Below are 19,452 nucleotides of genomic sequence, written 5' to 3'. Positions count from 1 at the left end.
GATGTCCACTCTCACCGCTGTTGTTTAACATAGTGTTGGAAGTTCTAGCATCAGCAATCAGACAACAAAAGGAAATCAAAGGCATCCAAATTGGCAAAGATGAAGTCAAGCTTTCGCTTTTTGCAGATGACATGATATTATACATGGAAAATCCGATAGACTCCACCAAAAGTCTGCTAGAACTGATACATGAATTCAGCAAAGTTGCAGGATACAAAATCAATGTACAGAAATCAGTTGCATTCTTATACACTAACAATGAAGCCACAAAAAGACAAATAAAGAAACTGATCCCATTCACAATTGCACCAAGAAGCATAAAATACCTAGGAATAAGTCTAACCAAAGATGTAAAAGATCTGTATGCTGAAAACTATAGAAAGCTTATGAAGGTAATTGAAGAAGATATAAAGAAATGGAAGGACATTCCCTGCTCATGGATTGGAAGAATAAATATTGTCAAAATGTCAATAGTACCCAAAGCTATCTACACATTCAATGCAATCCCAATCAAAATTGCACCAGCATTCTTCTCGAAACTAGAACAAGCCATCCTAAAATTCATATGGAACCACAAAAGGCCCCGAATAGCCAAAGTAATTTTGAAGAAGAAGACCAAAGCAGGAGGCAGCACAATCCCAGACTTTAGCCTCTACTACAAAGCTGTCATCATCAAGACAGCATGGTATTGGCACAAAAATAGACACATAGACCAATGGAACAGAATAGAAACCCCAGAACTAGACCCACAAACATATGGCCAACTCATCTTTGACAAAGCAGGAAAGAACATCCAATGGAAAAAAGACAGTCTCTTTAACAAATGGTGCTGGGAGAACTGGACAGCAACATGCAGAAGGTTGAAACTAGACCACTTTCTCACACCATTCACAAAAATAAACTCAAAATGGATAAAGGACCTGAATGTGAGGCAGGAAACCATCAAAACCCTAGAGGAGAAAGCAGGAAAAGACCTCTCTGACCTCAGCCGTAGCAATCTCTTACTCGACACATCCCCAAAGGCAAGGGAATTAAAAGCAGAAATGAACTACTGGGACCTTATGAAGATAAAAAGCTTCTGCACAGCAAAGGAAACACCAACAAAACTAAAAGGCAACCAAGGGAATGGGAAAAGATATTTGCAAATGACATATCGGACAAAGGGCTAGTATCCAAAATCTATAAAGAGCTCACCAAACTCCACACCCGAAAAACAAATAACCCAGTGAAGAAATGGGCAGAAAACATGAATAGACACTTCTCTAAAGAAGACATCTGGATGGCCAACGAAGACATCCGGATGGCCAACAGGCACATGAAAAGATGCTCAACGTCGCTCCTCATCAGGGAAATACAAATCAAAACCACACTCAGATAGCACCTCACGCCAGTCAGAGTGGCCAAAATGAACAAATCAGGAGACTATAGATGCTGGAGAGGATGTGGAGAAAGGGGAACCCTCTTGCACTGTTGGTGGGAATGCAAATTGGTGTAGCCGCTCTGGAAACCAGTGTGGAGGTTCCTCAGAAAATTAAAAATAGATCTACCCTAGGACCCAGCAATAGCACTGCTAGGAATTTACCCAAGGGATACAGGAGTGCTGAGGCATAGGGGCACTTGTATCCCAATGTTTATAGCAGCACTTTCAACAATAGCCAAATATGGAAAGAGCCTAAGTGTCCATCAACTGATGAATGGATAAAGAAATTGTGGTTTATATACACAATGGAGTACTACGTGGCAATGAGAAAGAACGAAATATGGCCCTTGGTAGCAACATGGATGGAACTGGAGAGTGTGATGCTAAGTGAAATACGTCACGCAGAGAAAGACAGATACCATATGGTTTCACTCTTATGTGGATCCTGAGAAAATTAACAGAAACCCATGGGGGAGGGGAAGAAAAAAAAAAAAGAGGTTAGAGTGGGAGAGAGCCAAAGCATAAGAGACTCTTAAAAACTGAGAACAGGGGCGCCTGGGTGGCTCAGTCAGTTAAGCGACCGACTTCAACTCAGGTCACGATCTCTTGGTTCCTGAGTTCGAGCCCCGCGTCGGGCTCTGGGCTGACGGCTCGGAGCCTGGAGCCTGCTTCCGATTCTGTGTCTCCCTCTCTCTCTGCTCCCCCCCGCCCCCCGCCAAAATAAGTACACATTTTTAAAAAGAAAGAAAGAAAGAAACGCTCTGCCAACCACGTCCACTCGGGGATTGTTCTCACTTGTGCCGTGACCAAAAAGCACAGCAGTGATCACATTCCATGGGCGCCCCTGCTTGTCGGGAGCTTTCCGGACACCCGCCCTGCACGCACGCACCAGGCTTGAAACATCGGATTCCAGTGGCTCTCGGGATAAAACACCACACTGTACTTTTATTTTTTTATTAAAAAAAAAATTTTGTTAATGTTTATTTCCTTTTGAGAGAGAGACAGCGCGCGAGGAGAGGAGCAGAGAGGGGGGAGACACAGAATCCGAAGCAGGCTCCGGGCTCCAAGCCGTGAGCACAGAGCCCGACGCGAGGCTCGAACTCACGGACCGCGAGATCGTGACCTGAGTCGACACTGGACGCTCAACCGACTGAGCCCCCCAGGTGCCCCCACCATGATGTATTTTAAAGCAGGCGTTGTCACCCAGGGGTGGCTCTGCAATGCCTGGAGACGTGTTTGGGTGTCATCACTGGGGGGACAGGGGAGTGACTGGCACCGGCTGGGTAGGGTCCCACACACACAGGACACGCAAGGAGTGATGGGGCACAAAACCTCAGCAGCGCAGAGGGAGTGACACCTGCGCGAGACACAGAAGCATCACTCTGTCCTGACGTCCTCCCAGACCAGATGAGGACACCAATCGAGACGCACGTGTCCTCGACGCCACTGGACGGACGACTGGAACACACGCTCACACACATCCATCGGGTGAGGATCCCAGTGTGTGCCCCTCGTCTCGAGAGTGGCACATCCTGATGGAGGTCAGGTGCCCTCTGGGGCACCCCTGGTCCCCGCTTCCTGTCAAGCTTGATGTGGGGGGCCACCTCTCCCTTCTCCTTTATTCTCTTTTTAAAATTAAGACGAAACTCACATTACATACAACTTTTTTTTTCACGTTTATTTAATTTTGAGAAAGAGGGAGAGAGCGAGAGAGAGAGAGAGAGAGCATGAGTTGGGGAGGGGCAGAGAGAGAGGGAGACACAGGATCCGAAGCAGGCTCCAGGCTCCGAGCTGTCAACACCAGAGCCTGACGCGGGGCTCGAACCCACAAACCGAGAGATCATGCCCTGAGCTGGAGTCGGACACTTAACCGACTGAGCCCCCCAGGTGCCCCTAAAACTAACCCTCTAACAATTCTGTGGCATTTAGTGCATCTCCCATGCTGTGCGGCCACCATCTCCCTCTAGCTCCAAGACCTTTCCATTCCCCCGAGACCTGTGGCCACTGTCAGTGAGTCCCCTCCACTCCCCCGGCTGCCACCACTCCGCTCTCTGTCTCTACGGATTTACCTGTTGTGCATATTTCACATAAACAGGATCATGCAACATGTGACCTCCCTTTGTGACCCTCCAAAGTATTGTTTGCCCACAGTACACAGAGCCGCCCGCCAGGCGTGGGCCCTCCCAAACCCCTAAGGAAAGGGTCTGGAACGTTCGGACTTTGAGTGTTTTCACTAAGCAGAGATGGCTCGGAGCGGATATTTAACCTAGCGGTGGCTTCCAAAGCAGCCACCAGGGGCAAATAGGACACTCGCTGACAGCTGAGTCGGCTGACAACGTGAGCTCACTGGGGAACAGTGCGTGGCACCTGGAGGGCGGGTCAGCCTCCCTGAGCCAGAAGCCAGGCTTTCTCTGCCTTCCCGTCCAGCCCGGGGGACTCGGTTTGTCGCAAGCCCTCAGGGAGTTAGACCCGAGTGATTGCTTCCCTGTTTCTTTAAACATTCCTTAGACATTTATTTCTTCAACATGTTGGTGCAAAACCTCCCCCATGCCTTGGTTTCCCCCTCTGGAAAGTGAGGGTTCTAAGAGCAGAGGCTTGTAAGTTTCCCGGGGGGGGCGGGGTGGTAACAGGAAACCAGACACGGGGCCCCAAGGGCAGTGCCTGGGACCCAGAAAGCGGAAGGGAACATATACATCGGGAGCTCGCCGACTGCTGCATGAGACACACGTCCGCGAAAAAATTACTCTCTATCTGCCATGAGAATGCAACGCGGTGTCTGCAAATCTGGGAACAGCGGGAAGGAACAGACCGAGAGACACCCGTGGCCCAGGTGGCAGTGCCATGATGGGGACACCTCACTCTATAGAGGAGACGGGCAGGGGTGCGATTCTGAGTAGGGGTGGGGCTCGGGAGTCGTGAGTAAAAGCATCCTCGAAGCAGGTGCAGGAGCGAGTTCCCAGGGAGCGGAGAGGGACCGGCCGGGCTCAAGAAGGACAGTTGGCAAGGTGCCCAGCAGAGCACGTGGTGCGTTTGGGGAACTCGAAGGGACAGAGCGTGACTCGGAAGGGTTCCAGAAGGAGGGCCGGGGCCGCAGAGGAAGTCAGGGGCCCAGGGAACCACACAGCCCTGACTCCTCTAGACTCTCATTGTAGGGGCGCCCGGGGGGGCTCAGTTGGTCAAGCGTCCAACTCGATTTCGGCTCCGGGCGTGATCTCACTGCTCATGGGTTCGAGCCTCACACCGGGCTCTGCGCTGACAGGGCGGAGCCTGCCTGGGATTCTCTCTGTGCCCCTCCCCCACCCACACTGTCTCTGTCTCTCTCTAAATAAATTTAAAAAGAGAAAAATGAGTCTCATAGTGTGGGTGGATGCAGTTATTGGGATCAAGGCACTTGGAGAGGAACAACGTAAGGGTCACGGTAACCCAAGAACAATCGGGCAGGGTCATTACGGAGGGGACACTGGAGATGAAGGGCAAAGGACCCCAACTCAATGCAAAAGCTTCCTTCTTTCCAAGACTTCCTCGACAGTCTCTCCTAAGGCATCTGTGAACTATCTGGTTATGCCTCAGCCTGGTGGTTCTTGCCGAGAGGTCCTCAGCCCAGCGTCACCTGGGACGCACTAGAAAGGCAGGTTCTCAGGGCCCATCCCACATCTCACGGATCAGAAGCTCTGGGCAGGAACCCTGCAATCCATGCTTTAGCAGTCCCTCCAGGGGACAGTGAGGCACTCCGCAGTTGGAGAACCACCGGGGTCCTGTAAAAATACATTGTCTGCAGGCAGTGCTGCAGACTTCCCCTTGGTGATGGCAGAGCAAATGCCCTGTGCCACGGCCAGTGCGGCCGGCCTGCGTCCCGTCAAACGAGCCCTTGTCGGTCCCTCATCCAGTCCCCAACTTCTCGCGCTGTGCAGGAAACCAGGCCTGGTACCCTGGGAAAGCAGACACAGCCCTTGCCCTCAACTGACGAATGACACCAGCAGCTTTGTTTAAAAGAACAAGGAGGACAATTAGGACAAAGAGAAACTGTGAAAATACCGGAAGAAATCATGGCCTACATTTGTCCTTTTTTTTTTTTAATTTTTTTTTTTTAACATTTATTTATTTTTGAGACAGACAGAGACAGAGCATGAACGGGGGAGGGGCAGAGAGAGAGGGACACACAGAATCGGAAGCAGGCTCCAGGCTCCGAGCCATCAGCCCAGAGCCCAACGCGGGGCTCGAACTCACGGACCGCGAGATCGTGACCTGGCTGAAGTCGGACGCTTAACTGACTGCGCCACCCAGGCGCCCCATACATTTGTTCTTTTTTAATCTCAGCAGGAAAAGGACTTTCTGAGCACAAGACAAAGCCAGATGCCACGAACGAAAAAACTTGATAAATTCACCGCGTAACAACAGGGTTGTCTTTTGCACAAAGCGCCACACACGAAGTCTAAAGACAAGCACCGCACCGGGGAGACACCTGCAGCTCGTGACACTGACGGTGAATGGCCCCCCCGAGCGAACGAGGAGCGCGTACTCACGAAGAAGGAAAGAGACCGTCGGCTCATGGTTTTCAAAAATGGACCAAAGAGAGAAACTAAGAGTTCGCGGAAAGAAGGCGATAAGTAACTGACATGTGAAAGGATAATCAAACTCACTGAAAACCGGAGCGCGTTTGAAAACGGCCACAGCCGGTCTTCACCTGTCTGCGAGGTCAGGGTCAAGAAGTTTGCGGCTTGCGGGGCCGGGGGAGCAAGTTTTCATCCTCGGGAAGGCAGGCAAGCCCTCGCAGAAGGCCACGTGGCAACATCAAGTCTAAAGCTGACCAATTCTAGCAGTTTCTCTTCCAGACCTATTGACTGCAGGACAGTATCTCTTCCAAGTCACCCACTGCACTAGTGTTTACAAAAGCAAATTACTGGAAACAACCCCCATGTCCATTAACAAAGGACCAGTCAAGGGGAGGCTGCGCGGCTCAGTTGGCTGAGCGCCTAACTTCAGCCTCAGGTCATGATCTCATGGTTTGCAGGTTCGAGCCCCGCGTTGGGCTCTGTGCTGACAGCTCGGAGCCCGGAGCCTGCTTCGGATTCTGTGTCTCCCTCTCTCTCTGCCCCTCCCCCGCTCACGCTTTGTCTCTCTCTCTCTCTCTCTCTCAAAAATAAATAAAAACATTTAAAATATTTTTTAAAAAATCAGATTATGAAAGCTTTTTATTTACCTGTATGGACAACATTACACATATACTGAAGTATGTCCTATACGCAGTCGGGTGCACAGTTAGGGAGTGTGCACCTGTGCATTCTTGCAGACAGGTTCCCCCGGGGACCCCGTGCCGACGCCGCGGAGAATCTCTTTAGCAGCCAGAAGGCTGCCCCGTGCCCGTTCTCGGTTCGTAGCTCCTTAAAAGATGAGCAACGTTTCGATCTCCCCCAGCGTGGATTTGTTGTATTTTGGAGGCCCACGTAAACGAACACAAACCATACAGCTGTCCTCCTGTGTCCGGCCCCTCTCACCCAATGTTACTGCGGTGAGACTCGCCCGTGTGTCTCCCTGCACGTACGACGTGGATTAAGATCAAAAACAAAACTCTCACTCGTCGTCTTTAGACGGCCGGTCCTATTTCAAGTATTCCGTGGCCCAGACGGGCCGCAATTCACTTAACCATTTGCACGTGGCTGGGCATGTCGGGTGCGTCTGGTCTGGCCTTCACACACAACGCCTTCCGCGAGCCATGCCATCGTGTGTAGGTCTTTGAGCGGGTGTGAGCCCTCGTCTCTCCGGGGAACACACCCAGAAGGGAAATGCTGGCTTGGAGGTACACCTGCCTTGAGTTATAGGGGCCCCTGCCAGGGGGTTTGCCCAAGGGGTGATGCCACTAACAAGAGAAGGCAAAAAGGTGCACGAGACTGGGAGGAAGCAGCTAGCCTGGGTAGGACAGGAAGGGAATAGAAACAGGCTGCTTGTCTTTGGGGCGGGGCGGCTGGAGGACGGAAGCAGCAAGGGCCTCCCAGAGAGCCTCCCTTTTGTCGCCTCCTGAATCATGAGTCACCTGCATAGGTTGCTGATTCAAAGGGGGAAAAGCCTGCAGACCAAGCCTGAGAGGGGCAGAGCCCGTGCAGGAGGGAAGGGGGCTTCCTGGCAGAAGGAAAGGAACCTGGGGAACCCAAGACCTAGCAGATGCGCTGGAGGGTGGGGAGGGCAACCCCCTGGGGTGCACAGAGCAAAGGGAGGCTGGTAACCCCACGGGGCCTGCCCAGTACTCTTGGATGTTAGGGGGAAACAACCCTAAATCAGCCAACTGGGCGAAGGGACCGCTGCCTGGCCCCCGACTCGACTCACCGAGACTCACTGATCAGGGGGCCCCACTTCCCCCGCAACCTGCTGTGCAACCCTCAGACAGGCCCTTGACTTCTCTGAGCTTGTCTCCTCTGTGAGATGGGAATGATCCCCACGCACCGGATGGGACTGCTGACCCGGGGCTTCTCCAGTTCCAGCCTTAGGTCGCCATGGGTTTCAGATGTGTGTTCCAGGCCCTGGAAATACGCCTAGGCAGGGTTTGTGGTGCGTGTGAGACGGTGGTGTCACCCCAGACAACAAAGCGCGACCGACGGGACAAAATGAGATGACGCTTTTGCCAGGATGGCCAGTGCAGTCAGGGACCAAATGAGGAGACCCCAAGCCGGGTGGTGGCCGACACAATTGGGGCAGGAGGCGGGGGCGGCGGGAAGGCGAGGAGACTGGGTGCAGGCAGGGCGATTACGCAGTAAGTCAACACGACCACTCTCACTGGTGTCAGGAGTTAGGAACATAGAGAGGCACCAACCCTGGGGTATTCACGGGATTGGATGGGATCTATGGACTTATTTACTTATTTATTTGTTTATGGTCAGGATATAGAGGGATATAGAGAGAGAGATTAGGGTATATAGGGATATATATATATAGGGCTAAGGCATAATAGGGATATATATATAGGGTTAGGGTATAAAGGATTAGGGTATATAGGGATATATAGAGAGATTAGGGTATATAGGGATATATATATATAGGGCTAAGGCATAATAGGGATATATATATAGGGTTAGGGTATAAAGGGTTAGGGTATATAGGGATATATATATATACTGTGTGTACTATATAGTGTGTACTATATATATATATATAGGGTTAGGGTATGGACATATATATATCTATGTGGTCAGGGAATATATGGATATATAGGGAGAGATTAGGGTATATAGGGATATATATAGGGATATATATATATATATATATAGGGCTAAGGTATATATGGGATATATATATATAGGATTAGGGTATAAAGAGTTAGGGTATATAGGGATATATATAGGGTTAGGGTATGGAGATATATATATCTATGTGGTCAGGGTATATAGGGATATAGAGAGAATTTAGGGTATATAGGGATATATATATATAGGGTTAGGGTATAAAGGATTAGGGTATATAGGGATATATAGAGAGATTAGGGTATATAGGGATATATAGAGAGATTAGGGTATATAGGGTTAGGGTATAAAGGATTAGGGCATACAGGGATATAGAGAGAGATTAGGGTATATAGGGATATAGAGAGAGATTAGGGTATATAGGGATATATATATATATATATATAGGATTAGGGTATAAAGGGTTAGGGTATATAGGGATATATATATATATATATAGGATTAGGGTATAAAGGGTTAGGGTATATAGGGATATATATATATATATATATATATACACACACACACACACACACACACACATATATATGTATATATATATAGGGTTAGGGTATGGAGATATATATATATCTATGTGGTCAGGGTATACAGGGATATATAGAGAGAGATTAGGGTATATAGGGATATATATATATATAGGGTTAGGGTATGGAGATATATATATCCACGTGGTTAGGGTATATAGGAATATATCTACATCTCTCTCTCTCTCTCTCTCTCTCTCTCTCTCTATATATATATATATATATATATAGTACACACAGATAGAGCTATACAAGTAAATGTTGATCTCACAGTGTACATACACACACACCCCTCTGAGAGGGCTCGGCAGCCTAACACCCCAGTGGCATGAGCCACCTGCTCTCAGGTCCTGATTTGTAAATTCCATTCTTCCACTAAAAAGAGTGGAGAAATGGCTGCTTCCAGGGCTGGGGCTGGGAAAGTGCCAAATGAGCCTGGAATTTCTTGTGACGCCAGAAAACGAGGACGGGCTCCAAGAGCGATGGAAAAAACATCCAGGGGACACGGCAGTCACCCTGCAGATGCTCCTACGGGCCAGACCGGGGACATCAAACTAAAACAATGGTAACAAATGTAGGCGCCCCTTATAAAATAGGAATTCATGATAATATGAGTGAACGAATGAATGAATGAATGGGCACGCCGAGGGGGGCAGCGCTCCCTCCGGCCTGAACACCAAGGGATCAATGAGCGAGGGACAGAACTAGCAGATCAGCTCCTCTTGGAGGCGCCATCGATCTGGGCAGGGACCCCCCACAGATGCTAACACCAGAGTGGAAAGGTATGAGAAACAGCCTCGACACGACTCTCCATGAAACACTTACTAATCACGGCCAGGAGAGCAGTAACTTTATGGAAGAGAAACGTGGGCTGTATCCCCTACACCTGACGAGGGTCCGAATTCCTGGCACGGCCATGTGACTCCGGGGAAGGTGCCTGGGTTCCTAAACCTCAGATTTCTGCAGGGATTTTTATAAGGGTTCAACACAGCACGGTGCACCCGTAGATGTTCACTGGGACATTCTTCTAAAAATTAAAAAGAAAAGTGGGGGGGGGGGAACCACCCAAATGCCCATCAGTCGGGGGCGGGTGAACTAGAAATGTCTACGCAGCCATTGAAGAAGAACGTTCTGGATCTGTATCTACTGCAGGGGCATGGAGAGGCTGGCGGGGGTGGGGGGGTGGTTGTTGCAGACGGCGTGCACAGTGTGATTTTATGTCTGTGTTTTTAAAGAGACACTTGTGTAGTGGCATATAAATAATAATTACTGAGATCAGGGGCTGCCCTAAATGCTTTATACATACTGAATCATTGCCTTCACCCCGTCACAACACCCCGCTGTACAGAACACTGAGTTGGCTCCGGGTCATTTTGCCCCCCCCGGGGGGGGGGGGCCTGGGCCGCGGGCTTCAGTGCTCTTGACCTTGACCGCAGCCTCTCAGGACTGCACAGCAAGGGGCCATGCCTCTGACTGCTGCCAGCTGATTAGATTCAAACAGTACCTCCCTCCACCCCCCGCTGAGGAGGAGCGAAAAAGCGCCCAGAGAAGGAGGAAGTTCATCATGTGCACCTTTTTATTGTGGTTTATGGGGGGAAAGAAATCCTTTAGAAAGGAGAAAGGGGGAGGAAAGAAAAATGTGTAAGGCTCTTAGTTCACAAAAGATAAGTGAAAAACAGTAACCAATATTAGCCTAATTCAATGGTCCGGGAAGGCATTTCCTCGTGCTTGCATTTCGGTGCTGGAATTTGGGGGAGGGAGGGGCAGAGAGAAGGACAGAGGGGGACAGTGGGAGGACTCCTGACCCTGGAGAATGAAACTAACTGCAGAATCCACCTGGGCAATAGGAACCTCCCAGACCAGAGGAGGGAGGCCAGCTGGGCTTGGGGCAATCCGTAGTAGCTTGGGCGCAAATCTCAGCTCGCCAAAGGGCTGCCACCTCCTCCGGGAAGTCTCCAGGGTTGCAGCCAGGTTGCAGTAGTCCCTACCACTCCCCGCCCCCCCCCCACACACACACACACAGGCTGTGTCCCGCTCCTGCCTTACATGTGCTCTCCTTCATGGGGCTTTTCTTAATTTGTAATTATATACTCACTACTAGAAGTATTTCATAGCTCTCTGTCGACCCCACCAGACCATAAACTCCACTCGGTAGGGTCAGTCTTTTTAAACAGGAGGACAGCTGTCCAAGGAGCTCACGTGAGCATCAGAACCACGCACGGGCTCGTAAAGACTCAGACCGCTGGGACCAGACCGCATCTGGACAGCAGCTGCCCTATAGGAAGAATCCACTAAAGCGGGGACAGCCAGAAGGATGGTCTGTGCGGGGGCTGAAGGGAGGGACACCAAACAGCAAGAACTTGCTAGCACGTCCCACTCATGACTTCATGCCAATGACCCCCACCGGGGCCAGCCCCACGGGCGCGCCCAGGAGGGCGTGTGTTTCAGGCAATGCCCTGCCGTCGTCATCTTGAAATTCTTGGTCGTTTCCCCCACGTTGTCCTTTTGCGCTGGGCCCCGCGCACTGTGTACCCGGTCCTTCCTGCCCCTACCACGGAGCTCTTCTCCGGGTGCAGGGCCATGCACTTGACCCAAGTCAGACTGCAAGACAGTGAGAGACTCTTCAGAAAAAGAACTATCCCTTTGGGGCGCCTGGGTGGCTCAGTCAGTTAAGCGTCCAACTGCGGCTCAGGTCATGATCTCGCGGTTCGTGAGTTCGAGCCCCGCGTCGGGCTCTGTGCTGACAGCTGGGAGCCCGGAGCCCGCTTCGGATTCCGTGTCTCCCTCTCTCTGTCTGCCCCTCCCCTCCTCACGCTCTGTCTCTCCCTCAAAAATAAATATTTTTTAAAAATTACTATCACTTTTGTAAATTTTTAAAGTCTATTTTTTTTTTTAATTTTTTTTTCAACGTTTTTTATTTATTTTTGGGACAGAGAGAGACAGAGCATGAACGGGGGAGGGGCAGAGAGAGAGGGAGACACAGAATCGGAAACAGGCTCCAGGCTCCGAGCCATCGGCCCAGAGCCTGACGCGGGGCTCGAACTCACGGACCGCGAGATCGTGACCTGGCTGAAGTCGGACGCTTAACCGACTGCGCCACCCAGGCGCCCCTAAAGTCTATTTATTTATTTTGAGAGAGAAAGAGACAGTGTGAGCAGGGAGGGGCAGAGACAGAGGGAGAGAGAGAGAGACTCCCAGGCAGGCTCTGCACTGTCAGTGAGGAGCCGGACAAGGGGCTTGAACTCATGAACTGCAAGATCATGACCTGAGCTCAACCAACCGAGCCACCCAGGCGCCCCCAAAATTACTGTCACCTTTTGAACTGAGCATTGTACAAAGGGTTTGAATAAAAATTATCGCTTTTTGGACCAGGCATGTACAAAGAGTTTTAAACCTTGTTTATTTTCTTACCCTTTTTTAATGACTACATTCCCTGAAGGCGGGCATACTCGTGAGCAAAGAAGTGTGCTGAGTATTTGCATACATTCCCTAATCTCATCTTCTTCACAGAAAGCCAGTGAAACGCACTGACGAGGAACCTTGAAGGCAGAAAGGGAATGCGACACTTTTACCGATTATTACCACAAATGTCCCCACTTTCAGGCAAGGACATTTGAAAGTGGAGAGATTAAGTAATTATGCTTCAACTCATGTTGCCGTAAGTAACGGACCCCGGGCGGGAACTCTGGGCTTCCGGTCCCAGTTCAAGCCCTAACCAAGATCTCCTGGTGGAGAGTGGTCTCCTGGGCCAATATTCTTTCCCCCTGCCCGCAAGGACCCCCAAGCTCAGTCCTGATGGAGAGACAGACAGGAGGATCCTGGGGCCAGGGGGTGAAATGACCAGATCGAATTAACACGGTAGTTTGGTTTTAAGGGTTTGAGAGATAAAGGATGATTCTGTGGAGCATCTGCCTTTGTTCCAGATGCTTCAAGTCTATCCTGAGCCCTTCTTTCCCATCAAGCACTTGAGTTTCAAGGCGGGCCAAACAAGTGCTTAGGTGGGCTCTTTTCCTTCCCTACCAATGGAAGGTCAAGGGGAAAATGGAGGAACTGGAAGAACCCAGTCCACCCATTTTCCACCCGGTGACGTAGGGCAGGTGGGTGAGGTTAATAGTACAACTTCAAGGGTGTCTATAACCTCAACAGAAGATTACATATTTTCCCACTGTGGCCCACAGCCCCTCCCCACCAATACCCTTCAAGATTCTACAAGGAACATAGTGTCATGAGCTGAACTGCGTCCCGCCAAAATTCATATGTTGGAGTTCTAGCCCCCAGTACTTCAGAACGCGACTGTATTTGGAGGGAGGCCCTTCAAAGAAGTGATTAAATTAAAGTGAAATCGTTCGGATGGGCCTTAATCCAATATGACTGGTATCCTATTAAGAAGAGGACATTGGGGCCGATATACACAGAGAGCCACCGACGAGCCTTCTCGTCCCTTCCCCTGAGGAGCTCTGGAGATTTGGGATCTGCTACCCCTAATAACAAGTCTCATGACATTGGGATTTGGGGCAGAGTTTCTAGGATGGGATCTGCAGACATATTCCCAAGAGCCCACGGTCTTCTAAGAACTTTCGAACTTTGACGATGTGTTCCAATGATTGCCCTACTTAAAAGAGACCATTGGGGGCCAATCGATGACAAAGCACTGTTATGCCACACTAGGGCCCACGTGTGCATCGGTGACAAGAGTCACATGACACCCCGCAGGGATGAAAGTTTCTCAGTGGCTCAGAGAGGAAAACTGGCAGGAGAACAGAATCGTGACCCAGCAGACGGTATTGACAAGTCAGCTCAGAAGTACCGAACCACGGAGTGGTGTCACCACATTGTAAGGAGAGCCTGACCTGAATCCAGTCTGGGGGGCATAGCTACCTGCCAGGGTTGAGAAGCACCAACTATGGTAGCCAACACAGAGCGAGGGATCTTCTCGCCCCCCACTGGCCGAGACTCACCTTACCTTCAAGTGCATGGGCCAATTCTACGGTTACCACGGGACAGCCTTGAAAACAGACATTCATAGGCTGCTTGCTGTCCCTTGTGCTTAAGGAAGAGGCTGGCTATCCCAAACTAGCAAACAGACTCTCGACAGATTTAAATGCCATTTTGCACACATACGTGTAATCGGACATTCTCAGCCTGGGCATCATCAAAACCAAAATTGAAAAGGAGCCTAAATCAAGACTAGAATTCAAGACTAATGAAAACAGTAAGAAAAAGAGAGAGAACTATTGAGCAGACTACGTCCCAGGCGTGGCTCTGGTTTTTACGTGACTGATCTCGTGTAAGAAGCTACTCCTTTCCACCGCTGTGGTGGACAGCCTCGACCCCCTGCCTCTTGAGATTCACGCCCTTACGGAATCCAACCCCCTCCTCCTGTCCTACCTCAAGCATGGGCTACACCTAGACTCATTCTTTATATATTTTTAATTTTACTTATTTAAGTAATCTCCACCAATGTGGGGCTCGAACTCACAACCCCAAGAATCGTATATTCTACTGACTGAGCCAGCCGGGGGCCCCCAGACTCACTTCTAATGAACAGAACATGGCAGAAGTGATAAGATGTCACTTCCAGGGCGCCTGGGTGGCTCAGTCGTTTAAGCGTCTGACTTCAGCTCAGGTCATGATCTCACGGTCCATGAGTTCAAGCCCTGCATCGGGCTCCATGCTGACAGCTCAGAGCCTGGAGCCTGCTTTGGATTCTGTGTCTCCCTCTGCCCCTACCCCTGCTCATGCTCTGTCTCTTTCTCTCTCAAAAATAAATAAATGTTAAAAAAATTAAAAAAAAAATGTCACTTCCAAGGTTGGGTTATAAAAAGCCTGTGGCTTCCAGGCTTTCGTGGCTGCTTTTTTAATCTCTCTTGGATCATTCACTCGTGGGCAAGCTACCTGCTGAGCCATGAGGCAGCTCTGTGGACAGGCCCATAGAGTAAAAGTCCAAGGCCTATAAATAGCCTCAAGAATGAGTTTGGATGGGGCGCCTGGGTGGCTCAGTTGGCTAAGCGTCCGACTTCGGCTCAGGTCACGATCTCACTGTCCGTGGGTTCGAGCCCCGCGTCGGGCTCTGTGCTGACGGCTCAGAGCCTGGAGCCTGTTTCAGATTCTGTGTCTCCCTCTCTCTGACCCTCCCCCGTTCATGCTCTGTCTCTCTCTTTCTCAAAAATAAATAAACGTTAAAAAAAATTAAAAAAAAAAAAAGAATGAGTTTGGAAGGGAATCCTTCCCCTGCCACAACATGAGCCTTCAGATGAGACCACAACCCCAGCCAACAACTGCACAGCAATCTCATGAGAGCCCAGAGCCAGGAGCACCCGGCTGAGCCACACCCAGATTTCTGACCCACAGGAACCACGAGATAATCGCTTGTTGTTTTAAGCTAATGCATTTTGGAGTAATTTGTTAAACAGCAACAGACAACTAATACAATCATTCAACGTCAGTGGTTGGGTTTAAATAAAACATCACCAGTCACATCAAACCTCAGTTGCTTCATTTGTACTTTATGATTTCATTATAAACTCCGTTTGATTTGTCAAGTTACATCATATGCACACAGCTACGTTTAATGCAAGTTTTATACTTTTTTTTTTTTAATTTTTTTTTTAATGTTTTTTATTTATTTTTGGGACAGACAGAGACAGAGCATGAACGGGGGAGGGGCAGAGAGAGAGGGACACACAGAATCGGAAGCAGGCTCCAGGCTCCGAGCCATCAGCCCAGAGCCTGACGCGGGGCTCGAACTCACGGACCGCGAGATCGTGACCTGGCTGAAGTCGGACGCTTAACCGACTGCGCCACCCAGGCGCCCCAGTTTTATACTTTTTTTAATGTTTATTTATCCTTAAGAGAGAGAGAGAGCAAGCATGCGTAGGGGAGGGGCAGAAAGAGGGACACAGAATGCAAAGCAGGCTCCGGGCTCCGAGCTGTCAGCGCAGAGCCCGACGTGGGCTCGAACTGGTGGGCTGCGAGATCATGACCTGAGCCAAAGTCGGATGCCTAACTGACAGAGCCACACAGGCGCCCCTATGCTTATACTTAAGCCGCCTTGTGGCACAAACGACTTAAGATGACACCGGAGGGCTGTAGGACGTTTCTTCAACAAGTCCTCTCGTTCTATTTTGGGAAACACTAACGTATATCTGTGTGGGTGCGCGTGCACCTCAGAACTCCCTCCTGCGCACCGTCTTCCCGCAACCCAAGGGTGATATCGTCACAACGCAAGCCTGACCGCGTGTTTTCTCTGCTGCGCTCCTAATGTTTGGCTCATCTGTGAATGAATGAACGACCGTCATGCCCTGACTCAAAACCCTTCAATGGTTCTCTGTCTAGCGATACAGCCCAAACTCTTCACGAGGGCCCAGAGGCTCTTCGTGGTTCACCTCTGCGACCTCTCCCTTCTCACACCAACCCCTGCACCTTGCCCCCCTCTGCCCAGAGCCCCTGTGAGCTCTGTCCCTCTCCCGGCACACCACTCTGATCTTGGCCACTCGTAGGAAAGTAAGCATCCCTCTCCCTCCCGGGTGTTACCCACCCGCCGTTAAGCAGCCCAGTACCCATCTCTGCCCACCAGGAGGGGGCGCCAGGGGAGCTGGGAGTGTGTGCGTCTTCTCCTCCACCCCTAACCCTTAGCACCTGGCCCCCCCTGTGAGTTTCAATGTCCTCATCTATCTCATTTTTTTTTAAGTTTATTTATTTTCAGAGAGAACGAGAGAGTGCAAGTGGGGGAGAGGGAGAGAGAGAATTCCAAGCAGGCTCCACACTGCCAGCACAGAGCCTGATGCAGGGCTTGAACCCACAAAACCGTGAGATCATGACCTGAGCCGAAACCGACAGTCAGACACTTAACCGATCATCTATCTTATGATTATGGTAATAAAGTTGACCTCAGTGCAGAGAGACCCGAAAGAAGGCACAGTAAGTGCTCAGTGATAATTAGTATCATAGGTGAGGTGACTGGGCAAAGTGGCTGGGAGGCTCGGCGGCCGTCCAGAACGCTGCCTACAAGTGCTCATAAAAGACAGTTACAATAGCGTGGAAATGATCGCTGTGAACACATTCTGCTTCTTTTTCAATTTTTCTTGGCCAAAAAAAAAAAAAGCGTTCAAAATCGGGGACCAGGGGGGAGTAAGTGTGAGAGCAAAGAAGGCTTCAGACTATGAGCTGAGCTGGCAGCCAACAGGCCGCCTCGCCTGCCAGCCTCCACTCTCATCCCACCCCCATTTACATTTAGTGTAATCTGGGTTTGCACAGGGCGCCTTGAGAGACCGGACCCTCCGTTTCTCAGCCAGCCTCTGCCGCCGGCTGCCTGGGTCGCCAGCCTCCCCGCCACTCCCCACCTCCAGGTCACCCATCACACGCCATTCAGGGTCCTGCTGAGAACATCCCGGTCCACAACCGGGTGGGTGAGCCCCCCAACATACCTACAGGCAGGTTAAAGACCTGTTGTGCCCTTGGGTGGGGGGGGGCGCCCTCGGAAAAGATCTGGAGGAAGGAAGTCCGCTTTGATGCAGAGATCAAGTTCCCCCCAGCACCTGTTTGTTACATCATCCTCACACCTGGCCACGTGGCCACCAGCCACACCTGGACAGCCTATAAAACCTAATCACAACCAACTACACATCAGGAGTGTTTGCAAAACACCCAGCTTGATGCAAAAAACCAAAGCATGGAAAGAAAGAAAAAACAGAAAAAGGAATCACAGCGTCGGCAAACCCACCTCCAACTCCTTTCACAGGACTCACTGTGTGGCACGTGGGTAGAGAAACGGACCTCAGCAAAATAACCAAACCCTACATCCATCCAATCCACGCTGAAGCCACACGTCGCTTCAGAAAGACAGAGATCATGTGAGGACTGCTGGTTACCCGGCTCTGCGGTCTACCACGCGGGTGCCAGAACGCTGGCACTGACGTTCCTTTACAAACTGCTACTTTGTAAATGCGCAAACGTTTAAGCAACATACAACCAAAGCGTTTGGACTTGTTGTCATTCTTTGGGAGGAAAAATCAATCGCTTAAGTCCAGCTTTTTCATCCCATCTCTTCCATGAAGAAGTGAATTTAACTGTGAGGTTCCCCTTCCCCGGTCGGAAGGCCACTGCAATGTTGTATTCTCCTGAGCTCGCCCAGGGCACTGTTTCGGGAATTTTATTCTTAAATGACTGATTATGCTGGAAAGGAAGAAACAAACAAACAAAGTGCAACGACCCCAGGATGCTTTTGCAAGAATCCAACGCTCTCTGCTCTCCTACCATGCAGGATGCAAAAGCTTACACTCTTGCAAAGCTCCGCAGAAAGTTCCTGGGTCACCCACCCACGCTGGCTTCCCCAAGTGCACGGGCTTTTTTGGACACTTTTGTCATTTCGGCTGCTAGTAACCCCTCCCTTACCTCCCCCCCAGTCTCCCCCCACCCATGCTCCCGGCCTGATAATCCTGTAGATTTATCCTAGAGGGTCCCCTAGAGGCTGCAAAGTCAACATACACATCTGAGTACATTTCAAAAGCGCGCTGGAGAGGCGGGAAGCATTTTCACCATTATTATTATTATTATTATTATTATTATTATTATTATTATCACTCTTACTGCTAAAACGTTTTCGCCAAATGTTTTTGTTTTCTTTACATCGCTTTGTTTTTTTTTTGTTTTCAATTCAAGTAACTTAAAAATCAACCCATCAATCCATATAGCAGCCTGTGTGCAGAGACCTAGGAATTTAAAATCTCTGGAGTCGTAGAAACCTAGCTGGAGTGCCCAGCTAGGTCGTTTGCCGGCCGGGTGCCTCTTAGGGGACCCGCTGAAGCTCCCTCTGCCTCGCTTTCAAATCCACAAAATGGGCTGTTTTGCGGGGGGTGGGGGGGGGGTGAGGGGGGGTGAAATGGCGCGTGCCCGTCTCGGGGTAGCAACGCGACCTGGCGTTGCTCTGAAGACGGCTTCTTTCTAGAGCCCGGGGTGGGGAGGGCGAGTGGCGGGGGCGCGGGGGAGGGTGGGGTGCGGCGGGGCGGACGGCCCGCGCCGGGTCGCCCAGACTCACCAAGATTTCCAACTCGCTCCTCTCCAGCGGCTCGTACAGGTGGCCCGCGCCCCGGAAGACGAGCTTCTGCAGGAACCGAGAGAAGCGTCTTTCGACCATGGTGAACAGGCGGGGTGCCCCTCGCCCAGCCTCCCGGCCGCCGCCGGCCGCCCCTGCCCGCGTCCCTGGGTGCCTGGCGTGGCCGCGGCCGGCTGCGCGCGCCCAAGCCTCCCGGGCCAGGCCCGGGTTACCTGGTAGCCG

At 50.7% G+C, this 19,452-nt stretch overlaps 1 protein-coding gene across 4 annotated transcripts in view; it reads right to left on the bottom strand.

Annotated features, from left to right (window-relative positions):
- ATP2C2 (ATPase secretory pathway Ca2+ transporting 2) overlaps positions 1–19,452 on the bottom strand; it is a 63,657-nt gene extending 44,205 nt beyond the window's left edge. For 3 of the 4 annotated variants that reach the window (XM_058708775.1, XM_058708777.1, XM_058708778.1), the window contains exon 1: positions 19,213–19,452. In XM_058708775.1, coding sequence (XP_058564758.1) covers positions 19,213–19,311 — 99 coding nt within the window. In that variant the 5' untranslated portion in view covers positions 19,312–19,452. The remainder of the gene's footprint in view (positions 1–19,212) is intronic. The other variant, XM_058708776.1, reaches the window with a different exon arrangement.

The sequence above is a fragment of the Neofelis nebulosa genome, chromosome 17 (genome assembly GCF_028018385.1).
Source record: "Neofelis nebulosa isolate mNeoNeb1 chromosome 17, mNeoNeb1.pri, whole genome shotgun sequence".
Lineage (NCBI taxonomy): Eukaryota > Metazoa > Chordata > Mammalia > Carnivora > Felidae > Neofelis > Neofelis nebulosa.
The sequence above is the reverse complement of the archived record's forward strand: the minus strand, read 5'-3'. Positions and strand labels throughout refer to the sequence as shown.